This window comes from Hibiscus syriacus, unplaced genomic scaffold, assembly GCF_006381635.1.
Source record: "Hibiscus syriacus cultivar Baekdansim isolate YM2019G1 unplaced genomic scaffold, ASM638163v2 tig00110422_pilon, whole genome shotgun sequence".
In the NCBI taxonomy this organism is placed as follows: Eukaryota; Viridiplantae; Streptophyta; class Magnoliopsida; order Malvales; family Malvaceae; genus Hibiscus; species Hibiscus syriacus.
In genome coordinates, this window is record NW_024062732.1 from 405680 (window position 1) to 432216 (window position 26537).

General features: G+C 37.0%; 2 protein-coding genes and 1 pseudogene across 2 annotated transcripts; 2 read left to right on the top strand and 1 right to left on the bottom strand.

The window, feature by feature from the left end:
- The first annotated feature begins 579 nt into the window (after positions 1 to 579).
- On the top strand, positions 580 to 2614 carry LOC120124674 (glucan endo-1,3-beta-glucosidase 8-like). The gene is made up of 2 exons (XM_039143280.1): positions 580 to 1165; positions 1474 to 2614. Exons 1-2 carry the CDS (start codon positions 819 to 821, stop codon positions 2585 to 2587), a joined length of 1461 nt encoding a protein of 486 aa, XP_038999211.1. The 5' UTR covers positions 580 to 818; the 3' UTR covers positions 2588 to 2614.
- Positions 2615 to 2876: 262 nt separating this feature from the next.
- Positions 2877 to 9544, bottom strand: LOC120124638 (annotated as a pseudogene).
- Positions 9545 to 19948: 10404 nt separating this feature from the next.
- On the top strand, positions 19949 to 22802 carry LOC120124640. Its single transcript, XM_039143255.1, has 7 exons — positions 19949 to 20581; positions 20667 to 20742; positions 20855 to 21303; positions 21403 to 21465; positions 21547 to 22347; positions 22448 to 22501; positions 22611 to 22802. The coding sequence occupies exons 1-7, from the start codon at positions 19949 to 19951 to the stop codon at positions 22800 to 22802; spliced, it is 2268 nt and encodes a 755-aa protein (XP_038999186.1).
- Positions 22803 to 26537: the final 3735 nt, after the last annotated feature.

A 26537-nucleotide genomic window follows, 5' to 3' on the forward strand; every position in this document is an offset into this window, starting at 1 on the left:
GTACTTGAGACGTGTGTGTATATATATATATATATGATTTTATCACGTATGGATTTTAGATGTAAAATTTTAATTCTATAAAATAAAAATTGTATTAAAGTATTAGTAAAATTAGAGTAAAAATAATTATTTAATTAAATATTAGAAATAAATCATAATATTTTATTTTTCTAAAAGTATCTGTTTAATATTAATTAATATTTTCAATCCTAAAATGATAATCTAGGAAGTAGTGGTGGACAGCGCCTAAATTTCAAATTTGGAAAAGGACGTGATGCGGCAAAATCAAACGTTTATGGATTCTTTGTCAAGTAACGTAAGTACCTTTTTTTGAAAAAAAAATCCGTGTCGGTTGAAACACGCGTACATAATTTGTTGGCACCGCCTCCCTCTCCCATGTCGTTCCTCTGGTTTTCCTTTGCTTATACACTGTTGCTTAACTCCGCCCTTTGTTTTTCAATATTTCCTTCAAAACACCATCTTTTATATTCGATAAAGTTATAGTCTTCTCTCTTCGATTCACCAAAGCACAACCGATTCTCTCCTTTCCTTTCTGGGTTTTCTTCTTTGCTCTGTTTTGCTTCGTTTTTGTTGGGAAAAGAAAACAATTTCAAGGATTATTTTTGTGTTGTTTCTCTCTCCCATGATCACTAAAATGGTTTGAGTTTCGGTTGATCCTGCGAATAACCGCATTTCGATTTAATAAATAAACAACAGTTCAAACCTTACTTTCTCTTAGTTTTGGCAACTCCTTTAGCCTTACCATACTCTCCACCCCATTTTCTCTAAGTTTTTTTTTTATTTGAAACATAAAAAACATGGGTAATTCTGGGTTTCTAGCATCAATATTACTACCCACATTCCTTTGTATTCATCTCCTCTCTGGTGGATCTGTTAGTGGTCTTGGTGTGAACTGGGGCACAATGGCGACCCATAAATTGCCTTCAGAGACAGTGGTTCAGATGTTGAAAGACAATGGGATTACAAAAGTGAAGCTTTTCGATGCGGATTCAAAGACTATGGATGCTCTTGCAGGGAGTGATCTTGAAGTAATGGTCGCCATTCCCAACGATCAGCTTCTTGCTATGAATAGCTATGATCGTGCTAAACAATGGGTCAAGAAGAATATCACCACATATAACTTCAAAGGAGGTGTTAACATTAAGTAAGTTCATTCTTCTAACTTTTCTGATGTCAGATTTTTTTAGGTTTTTTATTTATTTGTGTTGACACCATTTTTAAGATTTGTTTAAGTTCATGAGAAGAAAAATCTTCTTCTTGTCTTCAAGTGTGGATTTTGATAAATTTGGTATGATTTTTTTAATATATTTAGAGCTAGAGGTCATATTCTCCTATCTATGTTTGATAAAATGTTATTCAGATTCGAGTGTATATATATTTAAAGATCATATTTTCATAGTCATATCAGAAAATTTGTATTAGTATGTTGAGCCTTTCACTTTGTTTTCACAGGTATGTAGCTGTTGGAAATGAACCATTTCTCACATCCTATAATGGCTCATTTATAAACAACACATTCCCTGCTCTTCAAAACATTCAAAATGCACTTAATGATGCTGGTGTTGGGGACACCATAAAGGCTACTGTGCCCTTAAATGCTGATGTCTACAGCTCACCCGAAAGCAATCCTGTTCCGTCTGCTGGCCGGTTCCGGACCGATATCAGTGGACCTATGTCACAGATCGTCAATTTCCTAGCAAAAAACAGTGCACCTTTCTCCGTGAACATCTACCCTTTCCTCAGTCTTTACGGGAATGATGACTTCCCTTTTAACTACGCTTTCTTTGATGGAGGAAATCCGATTGTCGATAACGGTATTCAGTACACTAATGTTTTCGATGCCAACTTCGACACGTTGGTTTCAGCTTTGAAAGCAGTAGGCCATGGGGATATGCCCATTATTATTGGGGAAGTTGGTTGGCCTACAGATGGTGACAAGAATGCCAACATGGCTAATGCTCAGAGATTTTACAATGGACTCTTGGCTAGACTTGCAGCCAAGACGGGCACGCCTCTACGTCCGGGATACATCGAAGTTTACTTGTTTGGACTTATTGACGAGGATGCCAAGAGCATTGCTCCGGGAAATTTCGAGCGTCATTGGGGGATTTTTCGGTACGACGGGCAGCCTAAATTCCCATTAGATCTTTCAGGTCAGAATCAAAACAAGTTCCTCACTGGTGCAAATGCTGTGAAATATCTTCCACAGCAATGGTGTACGTTCAATCCAAATGCTAAGGATGTCGGCAAGCTTGTCGACAACATAAATTACGCTTGCACTTTCGCTGATTGCACTGCCCTTGGATTCGGGTCCTCGTGTAACAGCCTCGATGCCAACGGGAATGCTTCTTACGCGTTTAACATGTATTACCAGGTGCAAAACCAAAAAGACATGGCATGCGATTTTCAAGGTTTGGGCATAATTTCAACGCAGAATATATCACAAGGGACTTGCAATTTCATCATTCAGATTGCTTCATCATCTTCTTTCTCTTCGGAAAATCCCTCAAGCTCAGTGGCAGTATTATCTATTTTTACCTTATTAACTTCATATTTACTATTTTAACTTTTGATTATTCAGATTATATCCGGTGTATTATTTTTTGCTGCCTATTCCTTTAGATTCTTGTGTCTTGAATTTTGAAGGATTCTTGGGTTATTTAATTTATATCTATTAATTTAACATACAAATCGGATACTAAAAACTTAATTTAACAATACTATATGTTAGACATAAATATTTTCTTTTAAAATTATGAAGTAAAATTAATATATTAAATTATACTAACTAGATTACTGCTTAAATGATTCATTTAAGCAACCTCTCCACTCTTCATATATTCACACTTTGAATCAAAGTCCAAACAGTGGCCGAGGAAAACCTACTATCGACAACGGAATCAAATTAAAGTCCCATTCAAAGGTATATCTTCCAGCAAGTTAAAAGATAAGTGGAAAGTGAAGCTCGAAATAAATATATAATACAGGTCGGTCATTTCAAACAGAGGGAACAAGGTGTAGCTTCCTACCATTGTTGGCTCTTCCTGAATTCTGTGAGGACTGGATATATATTCTCAAAGGCCGTGTATGTCTCGTCTCTCACCTGATTCACTTGAACAAAGAGAATTAGTAATTCTGTTGGACATAGAATGAAGAATGGATGAACATTGGCCCAAATGCAATCACCTTAGCTCCAGTGATCACAATCTTCCCTGACACAAAAATGAGTAGCACAATCTTTGGTTGTTTCATTCGGTAGATCAGGCCTGGAAAGAGTTCTGGTTCATACTGCATTAAAACAACACCAAAGATAAGTCATAATCCTTGTACCAAACAAACGGAGTTGGAAATCGAATAAGCAAACAGACACGAGAAATTATCTAGAACTCATCCAAAGCAGAACTAAATCTATGTATATTATAAGATAAAACTTGTTTTAGAGGCTGTCTAGCCAAATAAAAACTCAAGTCTCAACTTGCAAATGGTGTTTTAAAAACTTTGTACTGAGAATTCTTTACCTCCATCCCTTCGGCTTAACACCCATAAGGGCCCGTAAGTGAAACTCAACAAGCTCACAAAGAAAAGGAAAACTTTGTATGTGCATAATACACGCACAAGGAAGAGCACAGGCAAACAGGCAGTCGTACCTGGAAAGGAAAACATGCCATATTCTTATATAACAGGTAAACAAATAACGAATGCCATTTAAACTTGAAAAGTCACTGTGGGAGTATGCAAGACCTTCAAGTCTGATAGGAAATTTGACATCACAGGACTCGACGATGTTCTGAATTTTGAAGTCCTGCCGATCACAACAAAAAAAAGGTTAAAAACGAGCAGGGTAAAGCACGGTTTGCACAAGAAAATGAATGGTCTAAGTACCTTAAACTTAGCAGGAAACCCAAGCTTTTGGATAATTCTGGCATACTGAAAGCACAAAAATAATGTCAGGCTAGCCAACTTCATTTTGCATCATTCTATCCTAATGATAAGTGTGTGTGTGTGTATGCATATTATATCAAACAACTACTACACATTTAACATAGTTCACAAACACAATTGAAGGCATAAGCATCTCAAAGAAAAATATATACCTTCCTTGCAGCCAGTTTAGATTGCTGTTCACTTTTAGCACCAGTGCGGACCTGAAGAAGCAAGGGAAACTGTTTTAGCTAGGCCTGTAAATGAACTGAACGTTCAGCGAACCGTTCATGAACTGTGCGGCGGGAAGTTCGTTTATGTGTGTTTATTTATTAAATAAACGAACATGAACAAGATTTTGTGTTCGTTTAATTAAATGAACGAACATGAACATAGGTGTTCGTTTCATTTACGTTCGTGAACGTTTGGTTATGTTCGTTTATGTTCGTTCGGTTATGTTCATTCATTTATGTTTAACCCAATCTTCTTAAATCAATTTTGGTGACCAATTTGTAAGTGTCTTAAAAATATTAATTAATCTGATATTTGATGACCAATTCCATTCAACCCAATTTTATTCGAAGATTAAATCCAATATGTTAACCCGTGAGGCAACTCACACCTATATTCATTTCCCCCATTTTTTCGTTTGTTCATGTTCGTTTATATTCGTTTATTTATTAAATGAACGAACATGAACAAGTTATATTCCTTAACAAACGAACATGAACAAAATTTTTTTTGTTCGTTTATGTTCGTGTTCGTTTATGTTTGTTTATTTATTAAATGAACGAACATGAACATACTTCCGTTCGTATGCGTTCGGTTCGTTTACAGGCCTAGTTTTAGCAATTCAATAAGTGAACAATGATAACACGCCTATGTTCAAGTAAATGATGCAAACATTAGTTGTTTACTAAAGGATTTTGATACTGAAAACAACCAAATGAGTGTATATGATTTTTATTTCCAATGGAAGTACCATTTTTCCAGAGGTAAAAATCAAAGCCGTAGTTTTTGGCTCCCTGATTCTCATAATGATAGCAGCAAAACGCTATAGGGTTATTAATAAACAAAAAGGTTAGCAACCAAATATTAACAGTGGAAAGAGAAGCTGCACGAACTGACAAAAACAAAACTATAATTTAACCATCCCATGCATACCTTGGGATTATATTCAGCAAGCAATTTGCTTAAGATCCAACTTGCAATCTAAGTTCACAGTTGATACAATGTTCCTTGAAACACGGTAAAACTAATTCTAAGATTTCCTTATGGTCAAACCCAAGATCATATAGGATTCAGAGCACAGTTCAATAAAAGAAAAAGGAAACTTGTAAAAGGACTTCCCATTTTTTTGGTCTTTTTCAAAAGTTCAATACAGATGCAGACTTTGTTGGTGGTTGAATCATTAAAAAGCTTAAAGCATAGAAAATGTACAAGATCGGATACAGAATTTCAGTCAATCACTTAATCTGTGAATGCAACAATTTTGAACTTCAGTTATACGGTTAGCTGGTTCCACTAAGAACACGGTTAAATTGGATGAGCTTAATTACACTGGCAGGCTAGTAGGCTAAGCTAGTGTAATCATATTTTATGTAATTTATGTATCATCCATAACAAAACTAATCCAAAGACATCCAAGACACTTTCTTTTATCATATAAAGTACATCAAACAAAACATAAAACGATATTACTCCAAAGATATCAAATTAAAGCTTTCCACTATTACACTATAAATCCAAAATCCATTGTAATTAAAATCTTCAAGAGAAACCTACGTTGATACATATTCAAACAGAATCCACTTTGGATTCTTTTTAGCCTATAAAAGAAACAAGAAACTTACACACCATGACCCCTAAACTCCCCATCCTCTTGGCACAATAGAATCAAAACCCAGCTCAAAATTGCCTTACACAAGCCTACTCAAGAAATGCCTATCTACAAACTTCTCATCATTTCAAAGCATGTTTTTATTTATCCTCTTTTTCTATTTTTCTTATTAATTCATATAATTTTGAATAAAATTTAATCATTTTTCTCTCTTTTTTTTTTTTTCAAATCTTACTCTTTAATTTTATCAAATATTCTTTAATTTTTAGTCTTCTTCAATCTCAATCTAACAATAAAATAATATACAATTCTTTTTTATTTATTTATTATTTAGAATCAAACTATGTATCATACACACATTCAATTTTTTATATTTATTCTCTCTTAGTTGTATTTAAGGTGTTTTTTTTAAAGATGGTACTTTGTATTAAGAGGAACAAAGTACACCACCTCAAGGACCTCATTAAAAAACATCCCTAATCCTAAATGGAGGAAAAAGAGTGATCGTAGAACACATAAACTCTTATAACATACACACCATACCCAATCCCTACAATAATCCCCGAACTAGTACATAAGTAAACCTATACTGCCGAACCATAAAAATGAATTTGGATCTAACCAATATAAAACACAGACATCACAAACAAAGTAAAGAACCAACACATCAAATATAACCTCAACAAAACCCAGAATATAAAACGAATAACCAACACTGGGACATGGAGAAGCATACGAGCTGGAACAGACGCAACGAATTAATGGATATCCACCAAAAATAAGCGTTGGCCACCACCCGTACAAAGCTTGATCTAATTCCTTTCAGCGCCAATCAAACAGTAAATAAACTAGTCTTGAACGGTAGGATACATCAAAGTCCAAAGCGGATAAACCAATCACCTACAAGAACAATAATTTTGAAATCCGAAAGCTCAATCTGCTCCAAACTTTAAAACACCGTCACATTCGAAACAAACCCAGATCCTCACCCACACAAACCTTAGTCACCGCTTCAAATACTAGACTTTAACTCGACTTTCGCCGCTTCATAATCTTCTTCTTTCTTTTTAAAACGAAACTGTTTCTTACAGTTTTGTTTAAAATCACGTGTGAACCTTTGATAGCTTTTGAAAGACAAAAATTATCTAATAAAATGGGAAAAGCATGGTTGGTCTGCTGGTATTGCCCCTTTTGCACAGAACAAGAAGTTGCTGCGGGGTCTTCGTCCACTACACCAATAAGCACCTGAAGCGCACCACTAGAATTCACAAGTTGGAAATTAGGACCAATAAAATTTAAAGGGCACTATTAAAGATACTAACTTTTACTAAACATACCAAGTCAAATAATAAAAAAACTCCACTTACTAAATATATCAGGTCAAACTTTTTTTTGCACGTTAGCAAAATCCATATCTATTTTATTTCCCTACCAGGTGCATTTTAGCAAAACCAATTTTTTAACTACCGATTTTTCATTGTTTGTTTTTCAGATCTCAGTTTTCATTTACTTCACTTTTTTTAATAAATAAACATAAAAAATGTTTTATGCTTAACCCTCGACGAAACCCAGGCCTCTGCCGCCTCCACTGTCTCCCATGGTCCTGACGAAGAACCCATAAACCCCAATGATAATCCCATCCAGAAACCTATCTAAAACACAACCTTAACCCTAGACTTAACCCCAAACTCAATCGAAATCCTAACCTATTTCACCCTCTGCTCCCACTTAACATCAACAATGCCACCGTCACTTATGAAAAACGATGAAGGCTCAAACTATTATCATACCCCCACTAAAACAAAACCTAACCTACCCAAAGAAAACTCAACCTCCACAACCCGAGACTAACCCCTCTTCAAAGATCAAACCCCACAAACCTATCTCATGAGACAACAGTAAACTAAAAGCATAAAAAATCTCACCCTTGATGACTCAACGACGTTCAGTTTTCAAGCAGTGGTGATGGTTTTCTTTGACTCAGGAAGGTAAGTTTCTTTCGTGTTTTCTCTATCCTGGTTGCTCTGGATGGTTTTCTACTTTCGATTTGGTAGATGAGTTTTTCTCGGTTGTTCTTGATGGATGTTTTTTTGGTCTTCTGCCTCGTGTTCTTCCCTGATTTTAGATGCTAGCTTTTTTGTTTATGCTTTTGGTTGGTAATGGTTGGTTTCCTTGTTCTCTTTGGTTGATCTCTCATTCCGTGTTCCTCTGGTTGATATTTTGTTCGTGTTTTTCCTCCTCATTCTGTTAAAATGCTCCTCCCATAATATACTGTCCCAAATCCTTGAATTTGCTGATGGAAACAATATTAAATTCAACCCCTTCATCGTGTATTGCAGGGTATGGTAGTGGAGCATAGTGGGGTAGAGTTGTTGTCGAGCGCACGAGGGCATAAGCAGAAGTGGGGAACCGAGATGTTGGGTGTGGTTTTGGTAGGTTTAGTAAAAGAATTGGTATATTTAGACTAACCCAAATTTAAAATCGGTGCATATTGCATATTCTCTTCGGCATATTCCTTTCTTTCCACCTCAAATTCCACTAACCCGTACAAGATGCCTCCATTACACAATCTTTAACGTTCTTCTGGCAGAGCGACACATGTGGATTAACCATATTATAATCAGCATTGGGACTTATACCAACATCATGTTCTTCGCTAGTAAATGGAACTCAGCTGTTTTCACTACATCAGTGCACCGCGCTCCGCCACCCACAAGTGAGCCATCTATGAACAACCGATTCTTCTCCACCTTGGAAGACTTTAACGACGCGACACCAACAATCTCATCCACCGTGGATAAGAGTTCGACAATAATATTTTCCAACAAAGACGAATCAACCAAAGATGAATCTACTCAAACATATTCTGGGCTAAAACAAGGTTCAAACTCAGAAACGAATACTGTAAAACTCCGTACCCCTACTTTCAAGTCCAAGGTTTCTTCTACTCGAGCTTGGCAGTTCGTAATAATCTGAATCATTGCCCTATCAAATGAGCCAGGATTTAAGGTCCTTTCCTCTATAGATATAAGATCTCCCCATTTTCCTGCAATATTTTTGAAAGTGGAATGACTCCATGCAAACGGTGGGATCCCTTTGCACGATAGCCATGCCCGACGGCTGCTACACTGGAAATTTTCCTACTACACTTCCACTTTGTCAAAGCACTTCTTCAACGCCTCCATCTGATAATTTAGAGTATAATCCTTACTCTCTTCATCTTAAAAAATGATAATAATTGCTAGCCCGCTTAACCTCATAATATTCGGACCCCCAAAATACTTTCCTTGTGCATAATAGTAGCTAACTCTTTCATTCTTATAAATTTTCTACACCAACCTACCAAGCTATCTCTAAGAGTTAAGAGTTTATCCTCGTCAACAAAACCGATAATGGGAGCCTCTGAATGACTATCATCCTCCACTCTAGTCTTGGCCTCGGCTAACTGTTGACCAGAAAACTTCTTTCTCTAGAAAGTGTCAAGAGGTTGGAATCTCACCATGAAAACTCTAACTTTATTACCTTGAATCCAAGATCTATCAGTGCAGTTGATTGCCTTCCTCGTGTCCTCCAATCTGGTGAATCGAACAAAGTCGAACCTCATTCCTCCCTTGATTCTTTTGTTAGGATGAAAGAATTAATCACCTCGCCATATCTATCGAATATTTCCCAAAGACCTTGATGATGGAGAAACTCTGGAATATTAAAGATGATCACCGTAAAGCAATTCTTCCGAACAGATCTAAACACCTTACTCGCCATGAGAACCAACTCAGTTCTTAACCGGATGCTATCTTCTGCTATTGTATTTAAGGTGTTTTCTTAATAAAATAATAAAAATAACATGTTTTCACAAAATTTAATCATTTTTCATGATTTGTTTATGTAATATTGAATTAATTGTTCAAAGTAATGAAATATATTTTTATTTTATAAATACATTTTTTAAATTTTCGCTTAAGGTGCCAAAAATATTTGAAACAACTCTAACTAATATGACTTTTTTGACACATTAAATTTAGATTTATCCATGCAATTCACATAAAATATTCAAAATTTGATTTATATATTTTAAATATATTTTATATTATATGTAATTAGGATTGTTTATGGGCAATTAATCATACATTTTAGCTTAAATAGTCGGTTAACCATTATAACGTTTACCAAAATTTTCTAATCGTAACTTAACATTAAGAAATAGTTGACACTAACAGTTATCTATTATTAACAGTTGAATTACAAGTTAACCTACTGTTTAGCTATTATATTTATTTTTTCAAAGACAACATAATTTGAACGTTTTAAATTTTCATAATTCATATCATAAATTTATACTATAAAATACATCATCATTAATAATACTTCAAGTTCATCAAATAACATTTAGTAGTAGTCTAATAGTTTTAATACATCATCAAAGTTTTACCAACGGGGTTGGTTCAAGTGGTAAGCATCTTAATATCACTTAAGTAAGGTATCAGGTTCGAGTCCTTATGTATGCAAAAATTCTCTACCAAAGTCAAATGTATAACCCGGATCAATCCAAATTAATCAGGACAAAACCTTGGAACTAGAGATCAACAAAAGAATGTTTTAAAAAACTTAACACAAATCACAAACGCTTAAGGTCTTCGTCAACTTCCTCCAAAATGAAATATGTCTCATAAATCATTGGTTGATTAGTAATTCTTCATTAATATATTTCAAAACATAAAACAAGTTAGAATAAAAAATATAATGTAATACTAATAAATTGAAGATAAAAAATAATGAGTTAGATATAATTTAAAAGGTTAACCATCCTCTAAAAAATATAATTATAAATTTAATTTAAAAATAAGGCTAGAAATTTATTTTTAATTATATTTGTTTTTATCTAAAAAATATAATTATAAATATAATTTATCAACTATTAATCGAGGGTTACTATTAACTGAGGGTTAGTATTAAACCAAATAGTTATGGAGAAGAAAACCTCTGTTGAAAACCCTAAGCAAAACCCTAATCCAAACTTTCATGTTGGTCATCACGGGCGGCCGTTGGAGCCCCCCTCTGGTGTCGAACCCTCCCTCACATTGCCGGTAGAAATCTCCAGTCATGGATCTCGATAGTACTCTGAGTAGGACGATAGATATAGGCTCGTCCATGGGTGGGGAGATAAGGGATGTGGATATTGAGGGGGTGCAAGGTATTGAAGAAAGGAGTGCTGAGGAGAAGCCGGGTTATCAAGAAGGGTTGTTTAGGTTAATCGTCCTTTCTAAGTGAGCAAAGTTGCTGGTGATAATAGGAAACTTGTCGGAGGTGTTAATGAAGGTATTGAGTCGGCCGAAGAACTCGTGGTTATGGAAGAAGATGCTATTGTTGTGAAATTCGGGTTAATTTTCACCAATAATAACAAATTCACCTTGAAAACTATTATCTAGGTGACTAGTGTGAAAACGATTGTACTAAAAATCACCCCAAGGTAGATTTCCAGGAAAGAGGAGGGGTCACAATGGTCCCTCTTAAAACTCATTTTCCTTAGACAGAACTATCAAGACAAGTAATTTTAATAGGACAATAATTAACAACAACTATACTCGACAATAGCTATTAAATAGACATAAAAGAGAACACCAAAATTTAACGAGGTTCGGCCAAAATTATGCCTATGTCCTCGAACACTACTAAAATAATATTTCATTAATAGAGGAAATATTACAAGAGAGAAAGAGTACAAATAGCCTTTAATAGTGAAGAAGGCTTATATTTGTGGGATGCTAAACTAATGAGGATGAAGGCTCTATCTATAACAAAAGAATTTCCCCTCCTCGTTATACAAAACCAATGTGGGATTCAAAATTTGCCAAAATACCAACAAATCTCCACCTTGGAAAATTCCACACACATCTCTAAAAAAATCCAATCTTCAGTAGTGTCTGCAAATTCATCTTTCAATTTGTAACAATATTGACCAAGTCTAAACAATGTTTAAACTTGACCGCAGTTACCACTTTTGTCAACATATCAGCAGGATTCTCAGTGGTTCGAATCTTCTGGATTATGACTCCACCTTCTTCTAGAATCTCTCGTAGAAAGTGATATCGAACATCAATGTGCTTCGCCCTTACATGGTAAACCCAGTTCTTTGCTAAATGAATAGCACTTTGACTATCACAGTGCACTTTGATGTGCTTCTGTTCCATTCCCAATTCACAAAGCAACCCTTGAAGCCAAATTACCTCCTTCACAGCCTCTGTAACTGCCATATACTCTACCTCTTGTTTCCTGCTGAAAACCAAACCAAACATCTACGGTGTTTGAATATACCATCCATTTCAGCTTGTCAATGCTCCTTTCTAGGATCATGCATATACCTGCTCACAACCCCAACTGCCTGTGAAATATCGGGTCTCGTATACACCATTGCATACATCAAGCTACCAACATCACTTGCATACGGAACCTTTGACATGTATTCTCGTTCTGTATCATCCTTAGGTGACATGGATGCATCGAGCTTGAAATGAGGAGCAAGAGGTATACTAATTGGTTTTGACTTCTCATTCATGCCAAAACGTTTTAGTACCATCTCTTAGATATTCTATCTGAGACAAACAAAGCCTCCCCAATTTCTTATCCCTTGATATCTCCATGCCTAATCTTCTTCGCTTCACCAAGATCCTTCATTTCAAACTCTATGTTCAATTGAGTCTTTAGTTTCACAATTTCTGTCTGACTCCTGGAAGCTATCAACATATCATCATAAAGAAGAATATATAGGATCCGTCTTGTAACTTGCGTAAATACACAAATGATCATATTTGCTTTGTGTACTTCTGCCCTATCATAAACTTGTCAAATCGCTTGTACCACTGCCTTGTAGATTGCTTCAATCCGTACAACGATTTTTCTAATTTGCACACCATCTCTTCTTTTTCAGCAACTTTGAATCCATCTGGCTGAGTCATGTAGATTTCCTCATCCAAGTCTCCATGTAAAAATACAGTTTTACATCCATCTGGAACTAGTTCCAAATTCAACTGCGCTACCAAAGCCAACAAAATTCTTATGGATGAATGTTTTACAACTGGATAAAATACTTCATTATAATCAACTCCCTCTGGTTGAGCGTAGCCTTTAGCCACCAATCTTTCTTTGTAGTGGATGTTATTCTTGTCAGGAATCATCTTTCTTTGCATACCCACTTGCACCCAATTGCCTTCTTTCTCTTCGGAAGACTAGCTAGTTTCCACGTCTGATTCTTTTGAAGGGATTGTATTTCTTCATTCATGGTGATCCTCCACTTTTTATGTTCTGAACTTTGGACTACTTCATTAAAAGTGGCAGGAGCGTCATCAATTGCAATTGGTGATGCAAAAGAGACCATATCAGCATAACGAGTAGGTTGTCTAATGGTCCTCTTTCCTTTCTGAGTGCAATTGATTCATGTTGTTGTGGAGGTTCTTGGGTCTGAACCTCTTCTTCATCTGACTCTTCTTATACCATAGGAGAGTCAACATCAGTTTCTTTATTGGCTGGGACGATTCTGCTTCCTTCAAACTCCACCTGTTTGGGAGTTCCATCTGTCTGCTCTAATTTTTCTGAAGTCACCTTTCTTAACATGGTAGATTCATCAAAGGTAACATCCCTGCTGAAGATTATTTTCTTTGTTTCTGGACACCAAAGGCGATAGCCTTTCACACCAGAGGTGATTCTCATAAAGATCGCATTTGCTCTTGGATCCATCTTTGACTCCTTAACATGGTAGTATGCAGTGAACCAAACACATGTAAGAAATCATAATCTGTAGCAGGTTCTTCAAACCATTTCTCTAATGGTGTTTTACCACCAATAGCAGTCGATGGTAAGCGGTTGACAAGGTGACAAGCATAGACCAAAGCCTCAGCCTAAAATTCTTTGCCTAACCCAACATTAGACAACATACACCGAACCTTCTCCACTAATGTCCAGTTCATACGCTCTGCCACCCTCATTCTGTTATGGTGTAGACCTGACAGTGAAATGCCTGACAATACCTTCTTCTTCACAAACTTTCATAAATGGATCATTTTTTTACTCTCCACCATTGTCTGTACGGAGACGTTTGATTTTTCTGTCTGTTTGAGTCTCCACCATCTTTTTCCATTTAAGGAAAAATCCTAGCACCTCATCCTTTGTCTTCATTGTATACACCCAAACTCTCCGGGAAAAACCATCAACAAAGGTGACATAATAGTGTGTTCCTCCCAATGAAGTTGTCTTGGAAGGCCCCCATACATCTGAATGAACATAATCCAAAATACCTTTAGTATCATGGATTGCTATTCCAAATTTCACCCTCGTCTTCTTCCCTTTGATGCAATGCTCACAAAAAAACTAATTTGCAAGCCCGATCACCCTTCAATAATCCTTGATCTATCAGCAATTTCAAGGATTTTTCACCAACATGCCCCAAGCGCATATGCCATAACCTAGTTGCTTCTGACTCCTGTTCATCTGTAGAAGTTTCCATTGTTGTTGTCCCAATAATTGTACTACCCATAAAGTAATACACATTGTTTCTTTTCCGGATTCCCTTCATTATCACCAGTGCACCAGAGGTAATCCTCATAATCCCATCTTTTCCCTCACTTCTAAACCTTTTGACTCTAAGGTTCCCACAGTGATGAGATTTCTGATTAAATCTGGTACATAATGGACACCTGTTAAGGTTCTAATTGATCCATCCTGATTCCTCAAGCGAATTGAACCAATCCCAAGTGTGTCAAGAGGGGAATTATTTGTTGTGTAGATAATTCCACCTTTAGTTCTTTAAAATCAAAGAACCATTCTCTATTGGGGTCATATGGTGGCTACAAGCTGAATCTAACAGCCATGAACTGGAACAGCTAGTTGATGGCGTAGCAGAGAATGCGAAATCTGAATATGCATCATCATACTCGACCACATTTGATTCTGAGACACCCTTTCCATTTTCAGGTTTTCATTTATTCTTTAGCCTAGGACATTCTTTCTTCCAGTGCCCTTTTATCAACAAAAGGCACATCTTTTCTCAATTTGGACTTTGATTTCGATCTCTCCCTCCTTCCTTTATTCTGACTCTTTGAACGGCCTCTAACAACAAGAGCTTCTGCTTCGACACTTGTGTTTATTGTTTGTATTTCTTTCTCAATTCATATCTATACAAGGCACAATTACTTCACTGAGACACATCAACCTTCCCACGAAGTAGTAGTTTCAAGATACTCAAACTCATCAGGAAGTGACCACATCAACATCAAAGCCAGATATTCGTCTTCAAAAGTCACGTCCATATTCATCAGATCAGTCACCAGCTGAATCTTTTTCCATTTAAGGAAAAATCCTAGCACCTCATCCTTTGTCTTCATTGTATACACCCAAACTCTCCGGAAAAACCATCAACAAAGGTGACATAATAGTGTGTTCCTCCCAATGAAGTTGTCTTGGAAGGCCCCCATACATCTGAATGAACATAATCCAAAATACCTTTAGTATCATGGATTGCTATTCCAAATTTCACCCTCGTCTTCTTCCCTTTGATGCAATGCTCACATAAAAACTAATTTGCAAGCCCGAGCACCCTTCAATAATCCTTGATCTATCAGCAATTTCAAGGATTTTTCACCAACATGCCCCAAGAGCATATGCCATAACCTAGTGCACCAGAGGTAATCCTCATAATCCCATCTTTTCCCTCACTTCTAAACCTTTTGACTCTAAGGTTCCCACAGTGATGAGATTTCTGATTAAATCTGGTACATAATGGACACCTGTTAAGGTTCTAATTGATCCATCCTGATTCCTCAAGCGAATTGAACCAATCCCAAGTGTGTCAAGAGGGGAATTATTTGTTGTGTAGATAATTCCACCTTTAGTTCTTTAAAATCAAAGAACCATTCTCTATTGGGGTCATATGGTGGCTACAAGCTGAATCTAACAGCCATGAACTGGAACAGCTAGTTGATGGCGTAGCAGAGAATGCGAAATCTGAATATGCATCATCATACTCGACCACATTTGATTCTGAGACAACCTTTCCCCTTTCAGGTTTTCATTTATTCTTTAGCCTAGGACATTCTTTCTTCCAGTGCCCTTTTATCAACAAAAGGCACATCTTTTCTCAATTTGGACTTTGATTTCGATCTCCTCCTCCTTCCTTTATTCTGACTCTTTGAACGGCCTCTAACAACAAGAGCTTCTACTTCGACACTTGTGTTTTATTGTTTGTATTTCTTTCTCAATTCATATCTATACAAGGCAACAATTACTTCACTGAGAGACACATCAACCTTCCCACGAAGTAGAGTAGTTTCAAGATACTCAAACTCATCAGGAAGTGACCACATCAACATCAAAGCCAGATATTCGTCTTCAAAAGTCACGTCCATATTCATCAGATCAGTCACCAGCTGATTAAAACTAGTAATGTGATCATTCATAGTGGTACCTAGTACATAGTTGAAGCGAAACAATCTATTTTTCATGTACAGCTTGTTCTGACCGCTTTTCTTCAAAATAATTCTCCTCCAGTGCCTTCCACAATTTACTTGCAGAAGTTTCCTTAGAAAATGCATACTTCTACTCTCTGGAAAGACACGATCGAATAGTACCACATGCCAATCTATTGATCCTCTTCTATTCTTTCTCCTCAACATCATCTGGTTTCTCTCATTCAATAGCAATGTCTAGACCTTGTTGAAATAGGGCATCTAGAACCTCACTTTGCCACATGCCGAAATGACCGGTGCCATAAAAAATCTCCCATGCAAATTTAACATTTGTCACAACATTTCTTGCGGATGTTTTTGTGTCGTATGCCATTTCTGCTACAAACTCTATTTAATAGCTGTCAATGCGGAATGTCAATTATCACAAGGAAATTTTTTCTGATGTGAAGATCAACCTAAGTCGCAACCACATAGCATACTAAAATAAATCAAGAGCTCTGATATCAATTGTTGTGGAATTCGGGTTAATTTCCCCCAATAATAACAAATTCACCTTGAAAACTATTATCTAGGTGACTAGTGTGAAAACGATTGTACTAAAAATCACCCCAAGGTAGATTCCCAAGAAAGAGGAGGGGTCATAATGGTCCCTCTTAAAACCCACTTTCCTTAGACAGAACTACCAAGGCAAGTAATTTTAATAGGACAATAATTAACAACAACTATACCTGACAATAGCTATTAAATAGACATAAAAGAGAACACCAAAATTTAACGAGGTTCAGCCAAAATTATGCCTATGTTCTCGAACACTACTAAAATAATATTTCACTAATAGAGAAAATATTACAAAGAGAGAAAGAGTACAAATAGCCTTTAATGGTGAAGAATGCTTACATTTGTGGGATGCTAAACTAAGGAGGAGGATGTCTCTATCTATAACAAAAGAATTTCCCCTCCTCCTTATACAAAACCAATGTGAAATTCAAAATTTGCCAAAAAAACCAACAGTTATAGTGTATCGAATTATCGATCTGGAGCATTCCCAACAATTCGATTTTTTTGTTCGCGATCACGATCAAATTGATCAAAATATGCGCAATGTTCTTATTGGTCGATTGTTTGGAAGATCGATTGGATATCGAACCCTCCTGAGTCGAATAAACATGTTATGGCTCCCGATTGGGACGTTAAATTTGATTGATATGGCTAATAACTTCTTTTTGGTGAGATTTGATAATGAGCAGGACTACACGAAATCCTTAACTGAAGGTCCGTAGACGATATACAGGAATTATCTAACGGTTTAACCTTGGAGCCGTTCGTTTTCTACATATGAAAAACATCCCTCGAAGGTGATAGTTTGGGTTCGTTTGCCGGGGTTACCGTACATGTATTACTCAAAGGCTTTACTTCGTTTGATTGCAGTGGTCATTGGGCAGGTTGTGAAAGTGGACTACAACAGTTAGGTTGGTCATAGAGGCAAATTCGCTCGGATTGTGGTCCTTGTTGATCTGAATAAACCACTTTTACCTTGTATAGGTGTCGATGGTTTTGTTCAGAAGCTTGAGTATGAAGGCTTAAATCAAATATGTTTGAGTGTGGAGTTTTATAGTCATGCTAAAGAAGCTTGTGTTAGCATGAAATGGAAGGAGTCGAGTAATGAACATGTGGATTCTGATGGGCGAAATAAGGAGATGGCTCCTTCAATGGTTTTGTCTGGTAAAGATGGTTTTGGTCCTTCAATGGATTCGACCGGCAAGGATTTATTTGGTCCTTGGATAATTAGTGAAACAAAAGGCGAAAATCAAGGAATACAGCACAATCGAAGAAGGCTGATGCTAGCCCTTCAACAGTATGTGGTAAGTCTAAATTTGTTGTTTTAGAAGAGAATGGGGCGATGCAAGGTTCACACGAAATTGTTAATGGTGCTGCTAAATCGCGTAAGAAGGCAGTGAAGACTGTTGCTATCCAGAGTAGCATAATTTCATATCCAAGCTCTTCTACAACGGCGCATCATCAAGCTATTGTCCGAAATGCAGCTTATTTAGCTTCAAACCCGGAAAATAAAGCCAAAGGGGTTCTTAATGTTACTTCTAATACAGTCGTGGTTCATGTCATAAAGAGGCAGCAAGCGTTGGTGGTTCCCCGTGAGAATAAGCAAATCACAGATAACCATGCTGCTGTCTCAATTGTTGAAAAATGTATGGGGCCTAGAGGAGGTACCGATGTTAAACTGTTGAAACCGAAGGGTGGGATTAATTATGCTTTCAAAGAAAATATGCGGGTTAGTAACCGTGCCGGTAACTGTTGTGGGGAAAATTTCTGCCAGGTTGGTTCTAACAGATTGGCTGCAGGAGGCTAACCAAACTATTAGAATTAGTGAAAGCATTAATTCCAAAGCAAGACCTGTCACGGATAATCCTCCATTCGTCCCAATGTTAGGCGATGAAGGGGAGAGGGCAGTGGATAATGATAAGAGCTCGATCGTTGAGGACAGAAGAATGGATGATACTTCGGTGTCAGGTGAGTAAGGTCCTTTGTGGTTTTTTTAATGATTACTTTTCTATTTTGGAATTTCCAGGATGCGGCTAGCCCCAAATTTAGAAGGTATTTTCGGGTTTTTGTTCGGGATTATAATCCGACGATGATTGCTTTATTTGAAACTCGGTTTAGTGGCATGAGGGCTGACAAAGTAATCTCTCGGCTTGGTTTTCCTAATTCTTTTTGGATTAAGGCCCGGGGTTTTAGTGAGGGCATCTGGCCCTTGTGGAATGATTCTGTGGTGGTTGATATTCTTCACATTTCCAATCAATTTGTAAATGAAGAGTTAGACAACATGACTCCTTGGATTGGCTCTATTTTACTTCTATCTATGCGAGTCCAAAGACTAGCATTCGAAATCAGCTTTGGGAGCAGCTTATTGAGCTTGATCTTGGGCATGATTATCCTCGGATGCTTGGCGGAGATTTCAATGCAATTGCCAAGGCGGATGAAAGACAAGGAGGCTCTGTGACTTCGACTGGAGTGAATCGAGCTTTTACAGAGTTTGTTTGTTCTTCTGGTCTGATTGATTTGGGCTATAATGGGATCCCGTTTACTTAGAAACGTGGTAATCTTTCACAAAGATTGGACCCATTTTTGTCTAATAATAAGTGGCATGCCAAATTCTCTTATTCCTGTGTGTATCATGTGGATCAGTTGGGATCTGATGATCGCCCCATTTTACTTTGCCCTTCAGCTGAAAGAGTTGTTGTGAATAATCGCCCATTCTGTTACATTTTTCTAGGTAAAAGCATCCGCCTTTCCAAAAATTCCTTACTACGGTTTGGAACGAGGAGGAGGATATAGGTACACATTTGGATACCTTTAAGAAGAGTGCCAAAGAGTGGAATTCTGATATCTTCGGTCACATTGGTCGAAAGAAGAAAAGACTTATGACCCGGCTTAGAGGGATTGATAGGGCTCTTCAGAACCGTCATTTGGATTCTTTTGTTGAGCTCGAGAGGAACCTCCAGATTGAATTAGAAAGTGTTCTTGATTAGAAAGAATAATTTTGGGCCCAAAAAGCTTGTGCTATGTGGATTCTGCAGAGGGACATAACACTAAATTTTTCCATGCTTCCACTATAGCTCGTCATTGAGCGAATCAAATTTCATCTCTTAAACTGGATAATGGTGAGTGGTGTACCTATCAAAACTCTTTGATGGACATGGCTACGACTTTTTATAGAAATCTGTTTACTTATTTGCCTAATCTAAATCGATGTTATGCTATAAGAGGGTTGCTTTCGTTAGTTCAGCAACACAGATTAGATGAGCTGAATAGATCAGTTCAGGATGAGAAAATCAAAGCGGCTATATTTGCTATGGAACCCTCCAAGGCTCCAGGGCTTGACGGCTTTCATGCTAGCTTCTATCAGAAAAATTGGCCGATTGTGGGTGGTGTGGTGTGTAAGTTCTTTAAAGAGGTTTTCATGGGTAAGTCTTGGTTTGATGATCTGAATCGAACTCTCATTGTTTTAATTCCTAAAGTCAGTGTTCCTGAATCTATTACTCAATTTAGGCCAATTAGCCCGTGTAATATGATCTATAAGACGATTACTAAGGTAATTGTGGAAAGATTGAAACCGCTGTTTCCTGATTGGGTTTCAGAGAATCAAACGAGTTTTGTTCCTGACAGGTCAATTACCGATAATAATATTATCACTCAGGATGTTATTCATTCGATGAACACTAAATCAGGGAGTCATGGCTGGATGGCTATCAATATTGATTTGGAGAAAGCTCATGATAGACTTGAGTGGGAGTTTATCGAGGATACTCTCATGGATCTTAAGATTACGGTCTCTTTGTGTTCCATTATCATGAAACGTGTTACCTCTGTTTCGTCTTAACTTCTTTGGAACGGTCCCCAACAAATTCTTTCAGACCTTCTCGGGGCATCCGTCAAGGGGATCCGTTTTCTCCATATCTGTTTGTCTTTTGCATGGAGCGCTTTGTGCAAGCAATTCAAATGAAAATCAGTCAAGGGAGATGAAAGCCAATTCAAACTTCTAAAACGAGCCCCAGTATATCTCATTTGCTTTCTGCTGACGATATGCTCTTGTTTGCTGAAGCCTCAAATAATCAGGTGGATCTTATTAAGGCGGTGTTGCATGACATTTGTGTAGTGTATGGGCATAAAGTTAGTAATCCGAAGATTACAATGTTCATTTCTAAGAATGTCCTATCAAATTTAAGAACTCAGATTAGCGCAAAGTTTGGCTTCCAGGAAGATATGGGGAAATATTTGGGTGTTCAGCTTCTCCATAGTAGGGTCTCGGAAGCTTCGTATCGGTATCTTGTTAATATGGTGCGTAACAAACTTAGTAGGTGGAAGACTCGGTCCCTTTCGCTTGTGAGTCGAATTACTTTAGCCAAATCTGTGTTAGCGGTTATTCCCTCTTATACAATATGGTCTACAATGTTGCCTAAAAAATTTGTGGAGTTGGAGAAGTGTATTCGAGCCTTTATTTGGGTTCGTACTGATAATACCAGAGGTGTCAATATTGCGAGGTGGAAGGAGGTCTGCTGTCCGATTTAGTATGGGGGCCTTGGTTTTAGACGTATGCATGTGCAAAATGAAGCTTTTTTGATGAAAATTACGTTCAACTTGATCGTGAAGCCTGATTCTCTTTGGGTGAGATTCCTACGGTCCAAGTACAAATGCTCAAATAGTGTGCCTGAGGCACTGCGTGGGACAAGATGCTTGAGACTTTGGAAGGGCCTTGCGATTATTTTGGAGGATGTTGGGCGTAACATTTCTTAGGGTATTGGTGATGGGAGAACTGTTGACTTCTGGTTCGACCTGTGGCTCGATAACTATGGGCCTCTTATTCAGTATGTGACTTCTGCTAGCGAGATTGGGATGGAAAGAACTTCGGTTGCTGATATGGTTGATAATAATGGGGAATGGAGATGGGCAGCTTTTCAATCTTATCTTCCCTTTAATGTTCTACTCTGGGTTGCAGCTAAGAAATGTCCTATCGAGAGTGACACTCGTGATATGGTGGGATGGTATCTGCGGGAAGACCTTAACTTCTCGGTGAAATCTGCGTACCCGACTCGTATTAAGGATTATAGTGGTAGTAAGGAGCCTGTTTGGGGGTTAATTCATAAATATCGTGGATTGTCGAAGATCAAATACTTTCTTTGGCTAGTTGGAAAGGGGCGCATTATGAATAATGCTGAGAGAGTCAGACGCCACTTCTCTAGTGTTAGCAATTGCACATGTTGTATGGCTTCGATTGAGGATATTGATCACGTTCTTCGCTCATGCCCATTAGCTTTTACAATTTGGGTAGATGTGATTAAAAGGGAGAAGCTGAATGAATTCATGACCATGGATATCAAGAGTTGGTTGATGTACAACCTTGGTGATCCTGGTTACTTTGTGCATGCGGTAGAGCACTGGGATATTATGTTCGGTGCCATTGTGTGGAACATTTGGCTCAATAGGAATGTCATTGCTTTTGAGACTCCGGTAGATGACTGTCGATCGGTAATGGATAAGAATCTACATTTGAAGGAAGCTACCTGTGTTGCGCTTGCGATGAGGTCTAGTGTGCAGGTTGTTCATCAGGGCATTAGAGTGAGACCTAAGAGATGAGATCCTCCCCCTGTTGATTGGGTTAAGATTAATACTGATGGTGTTGTTTCTAAAGTGACAGGGTTTGCAACCTGTGGTGGTGTTATTCGGGACCACAATGGGAGCTGGTGCAACGGTTTCATGAAGTTTATAGGGGTCTGCTCAGTTGTGGAAGCGGAGGTTTGGGATGTTTACCTTGGGCTCTGTCTTGCGTGGAAGGGTGGCTTCTGTAAATCATAATGGAGGTTGATAGTTTGGATGCTTTGGCCATGATTGAGAAGCACATGGCTCCCTGTGCTAAATTGACTATTCTTCACCACGTCTTGGAGCTGTTGAAGCAGAACTGGTTGGTGAGGTTAGAGTACATCGCTAGAGAAAGAAATCGAGTTGCGGATGTTGTGGCTAAGTTGCCAAGTTTGGCGAATTCCAATGCGTGACTCTTGCATCGCCCCCGGCTTCGGTTTTGCGGTTTTGCATCAAGATAGACGTGGTCAGGATTATTAGCTTATTGTTTATGTTTGGTCTTTTGGATGTCTTTTCTTTGACTTGTAATCTCTAATTGTCACGTGTAGTCTTTTCTTCCGATTAGGTTTAGGAGGTTTAATGAGGCACGTGGCAATTCTCCCTTTTTCACAAAAAATAATAATTAATCAATGGTTAATCATTTATCAAAATTCATAGTTGTAACCTTAAATTATTAACAATCATTTTTAGTTGTTTGGTTAACCGAAATTATTTAACATTAATAGTTCGATTAATTAACCTATAAAATACAACGATTATACTAATTAACGGTTACAGTTTTTTTAATTGTAAATTGACATTTAATATCTAGATTAACGATTAAATTGACAAAAATATTATAATGATAAAAGTTTTAATTAAATATTTTAATTTGAATATATATATATATATATGATACAATTAATTCTTTTTCATTTTTTGTTAATTTAATAAATCAATTAAAATTTTAATTTGTTAAACCCTAACTCAATCAATATCTCTTAAAAAAGTGAATTCAAGTATATTCAAATTTAATTTTTTGACTAAAAATTTGAAGATAATATATTTAAAATAATTATAGTATTATTTAATTTTTAACAAGTTGTGTTTATATGATTAAAGTAAACTATAGATCCAAATATTATATTAGACTATTAATATAGATTGATTGTTATGAGATTATCCTAAGTGACTTATACCAATGATGTCGCCCCAAATTATTTTTTTTTCTTAAATAATTTAATGGTTATAATATAATATTTATTTAATTTTTTTATTATCGGCAACCTATACACTTTATATGTTTAAATTTATTTTTTTTAAATAATACTTTGTTTTACTTTTTAAAATTTTTTATTATCGGTAACCTGTACACTTTATATGTTTAAATTTATTTTTTTTAAATAATACTCTGTTTTACTTAAAGCAATAGCATGGGGTCGGGTCAGGTTTTTGGTCAACCCGACCCGTAAACATATATGTAAACTCCAATCCCATCATGAGGAATTTTGATTTTTTTCCGGTCCTAAACCTGCCCTATTTTTAGACTAAAACCCCGACCGACTCGAAAATATTAATATTTTAAAAATAATTAAAATAATATATTTTAAAATAATATATTTATAATTGATAACTCCGTAAAAAGTTCATATTTGAGACCTTTTCACTTAAGTTATAGATGCATTTAGGAGCATATAGTTGCATGTGGTGGACATTTTATTTTGTAATCAGTGTTGCTTTAAGGGGAAGGTGTTTGTTTGGTGATGTGCAGGATTTGGGAGCAAGGAAAAGCAAAAGGGAAATGCCGTGACATAAGGAGACTGCTGAGCAGAATGCAAATGCCGAACCAGTTAGCATTTCGAGAGCGATCAAAACGAAAGAAAAATATTTTTAGTAAGAGCCAGTTGTTATTCTCTATACGTGATTTCTGCAATCAGCCACATAGGAGGGGCCAATTACCATCTCTGCGCTGACTCTCACATAAAAGGAATGAACTTTAGGGTATAAGTGTAATTTTAACACAAAACCCTAGGTTCATTCTCACCTATAAATAGGAGATGAAGCCATACTTTTTTAGGAGACTTTGAACTTTTACCCACGCCCAAGACCTAAAAATTCGGAGAAAAAGTTCTCCACCAATTCTATTTGCCGCGGGATTCCTCCGTTGACAAGCTAAAGGGAGTGGTGTTCTAGGCGTCCGAGAGGGGCTAGTTCACTGGGATAGTACGTGGTGGCCGAGGGAAGCTCCGACAGTGCACGTCAAAGGCTTTTCGTCATTCCCTTTGCTCTTTTCTTTCATATCTTATCATTTAGGTTGTAAGGAACGAATTAACTTGCTTTCTGCTAGCTTATTTCGAACCCACCATAAACTAATCTTATTTGGTGGGAGTTTATTTTGGATATTTAAGTTTTGCTTTAATGAATGGTTGTTTTTCTATGTTATTATCTGGTTTGTTTATGGATCTTAGTTCCTTAAGATTGTAGAAGCTATGAGAGTAGCCATTCCTTAGGAGATTACTTAGTGTTCGAGAGAATGTCTAGGTAGCACATCCTTAGTGTTCGAGAGAAACTAGGGAGGAACCACATAAGCAATGGGTTCTAGATAGTAACTAGACATAATCCACCTTAGAGATAAGGCTAGGATTTCATTCGAATAAAAGGAGTTGTGCATGAGCGATAGGTTAGATGTTAATGCTACCGCAAAAATGTATTGTTGAGACATATCCTGTTATCTGGACCAATAGGATCACTGCAGGAGTTTACGCCAACCGGTTTTGCCAAGGCATCTTCACTTTGTCGAGTCCCTTACTAGAGATAGCATAGGGCACCCTAGAAGACTATGTCGGACAGCTAAGGCATAGAAGTAAAACCATTTGAGAAATGGACTTAAATTTTCCTTAGTGACTCATATCACTCATTCCCGTAGTAACTTGTCTTGTGAGGAAGTTAAAGTCTTATAAATCAAATCCTATATTTATATTTTATTTTGCCTTTACATTTCCATTTGTTTGCACTCAATACAATTTAATTTTCCAAAGCATTTTCATCCACTTTGCCACGACATATCCATTTGCTACCATATTACCATCATCCCATTTCCATAACATCCATTTCATCTTGCCAGAACATTATCATTTGTACATACCATCACTAACTTTACTTAAGTGACAGAGTAAAGTGCTTTGATCGAACTTGTCAATTTCCTCCAGTCTCTGTGGAGATGATACTCACTTATCACTGTATTACTTGTTCGATTGTGTATACTTGCACATAATTCCGCATCCATATTTAGTACTCACAAATAGCAGACAAGTTTTTGGCGCCGTTGCCTGGGATTGGCAACTGGATGTTAATTTGTTTTGTCATAGCATTTTTATTTTACTTGTTTATTTTTCTTATTTTTAGATAGCTTTACTTTTTATTTTCCTTATATTTTTCAGTTTTTTTTCTCGGTGTATGACCATAAGACATTCGAACGAGCCATTAGAACCGGTTGAACTTTAGATCGAGAGGCTTTTTAGGAGAAGAAGACGCGCTCAACTTGTAAATATGTATCAACTCAGAAATCAAGGCATTGGTCATGAGGAAGATCAGAATGTTGAGGCAATTCTAAATGCTAGAAATGCAACTAGACCTCGCGTCATTCGTGATCACTTAAACCTTATCTTGGATGACTTAAATATTGTAATTGTGGTACCAGAAATTCAGGCAGCCCACTTCGAGCTCAAACCTGTCATGTTCAATATGTTGAATTCCATAGAGCAATTTGAGGGCATGCCAAATGAAGATGCCAGACAACATATTCGTAACTTCTTAGAGGTGTGCGATTCATTTCGTCAACAAGGCGTGCACGAAGATGTATTGAAGTTAAAACTATTTCCATATTCTTTGCGTGACCGAGCAAGCGCTTGGTTGAGTGGCATTCCAGCGGGTTCAATGGAGTCTTGGAATGATCTGTGCAAAAAAAAATTCTACGGTATAATCCTCCGAACATGAACACCCAATTGAGGAACGACATCGCCTCTTTTCGTCAAGCTGATGACGAATCAATGTATGAGTACTGGGATCGGTATAAAGGATTGCTTTGTAATTGTTCGAATAATGGTTTTCAAGATTGGACACAAGTGGTGATGTTCTATAACTGAGTTAATGCGCCCACGAGGATGATG

What these genes read in the sequence shown, in the direction of transcription:
- LOC120124674 (XM_039143280.1), top strand. Translation starts at nt 819, where the DNA reads ATGGGTAATTCTGGGTTTCTAGCATCAATATTACTACCCACATTCCTT. An exon ending in AAAGGAGGTGTTAACATTAA is followed by an intron (nt 1,166 to 1,473) that starts GTAAGTTCATTC and finishes TTGTTTTCACAG; the next exon opens with GTATGTAGCTGTTGGAAATG.
- LOC120124640 (XM_039143255.1), top strand. Translation starts at nt 19,949, where the DNA reads ATGGCTACGACTTTTTATAGAAATCTGTTTACTTATTTGCCTAATCTA. An exon ending in GCTCAAATAGTGTGCCTGAG is followed by an intron (nt 21,466 to 21,546) that starts GCACTGCGTGGG and finishes AACATTTCTTAG; the next exon opens with GGTATTGGTGATGGGAGAAC. An exon ending in CGATGAGGTCTAGTGTGCAG is followed by an intron (nt 22,348 to 22,447) that starts GTTGTTCATCAG and finishes CTAAAGTGACAG; the next exon opens with GGTTTGCAACCTGTGGTGGT.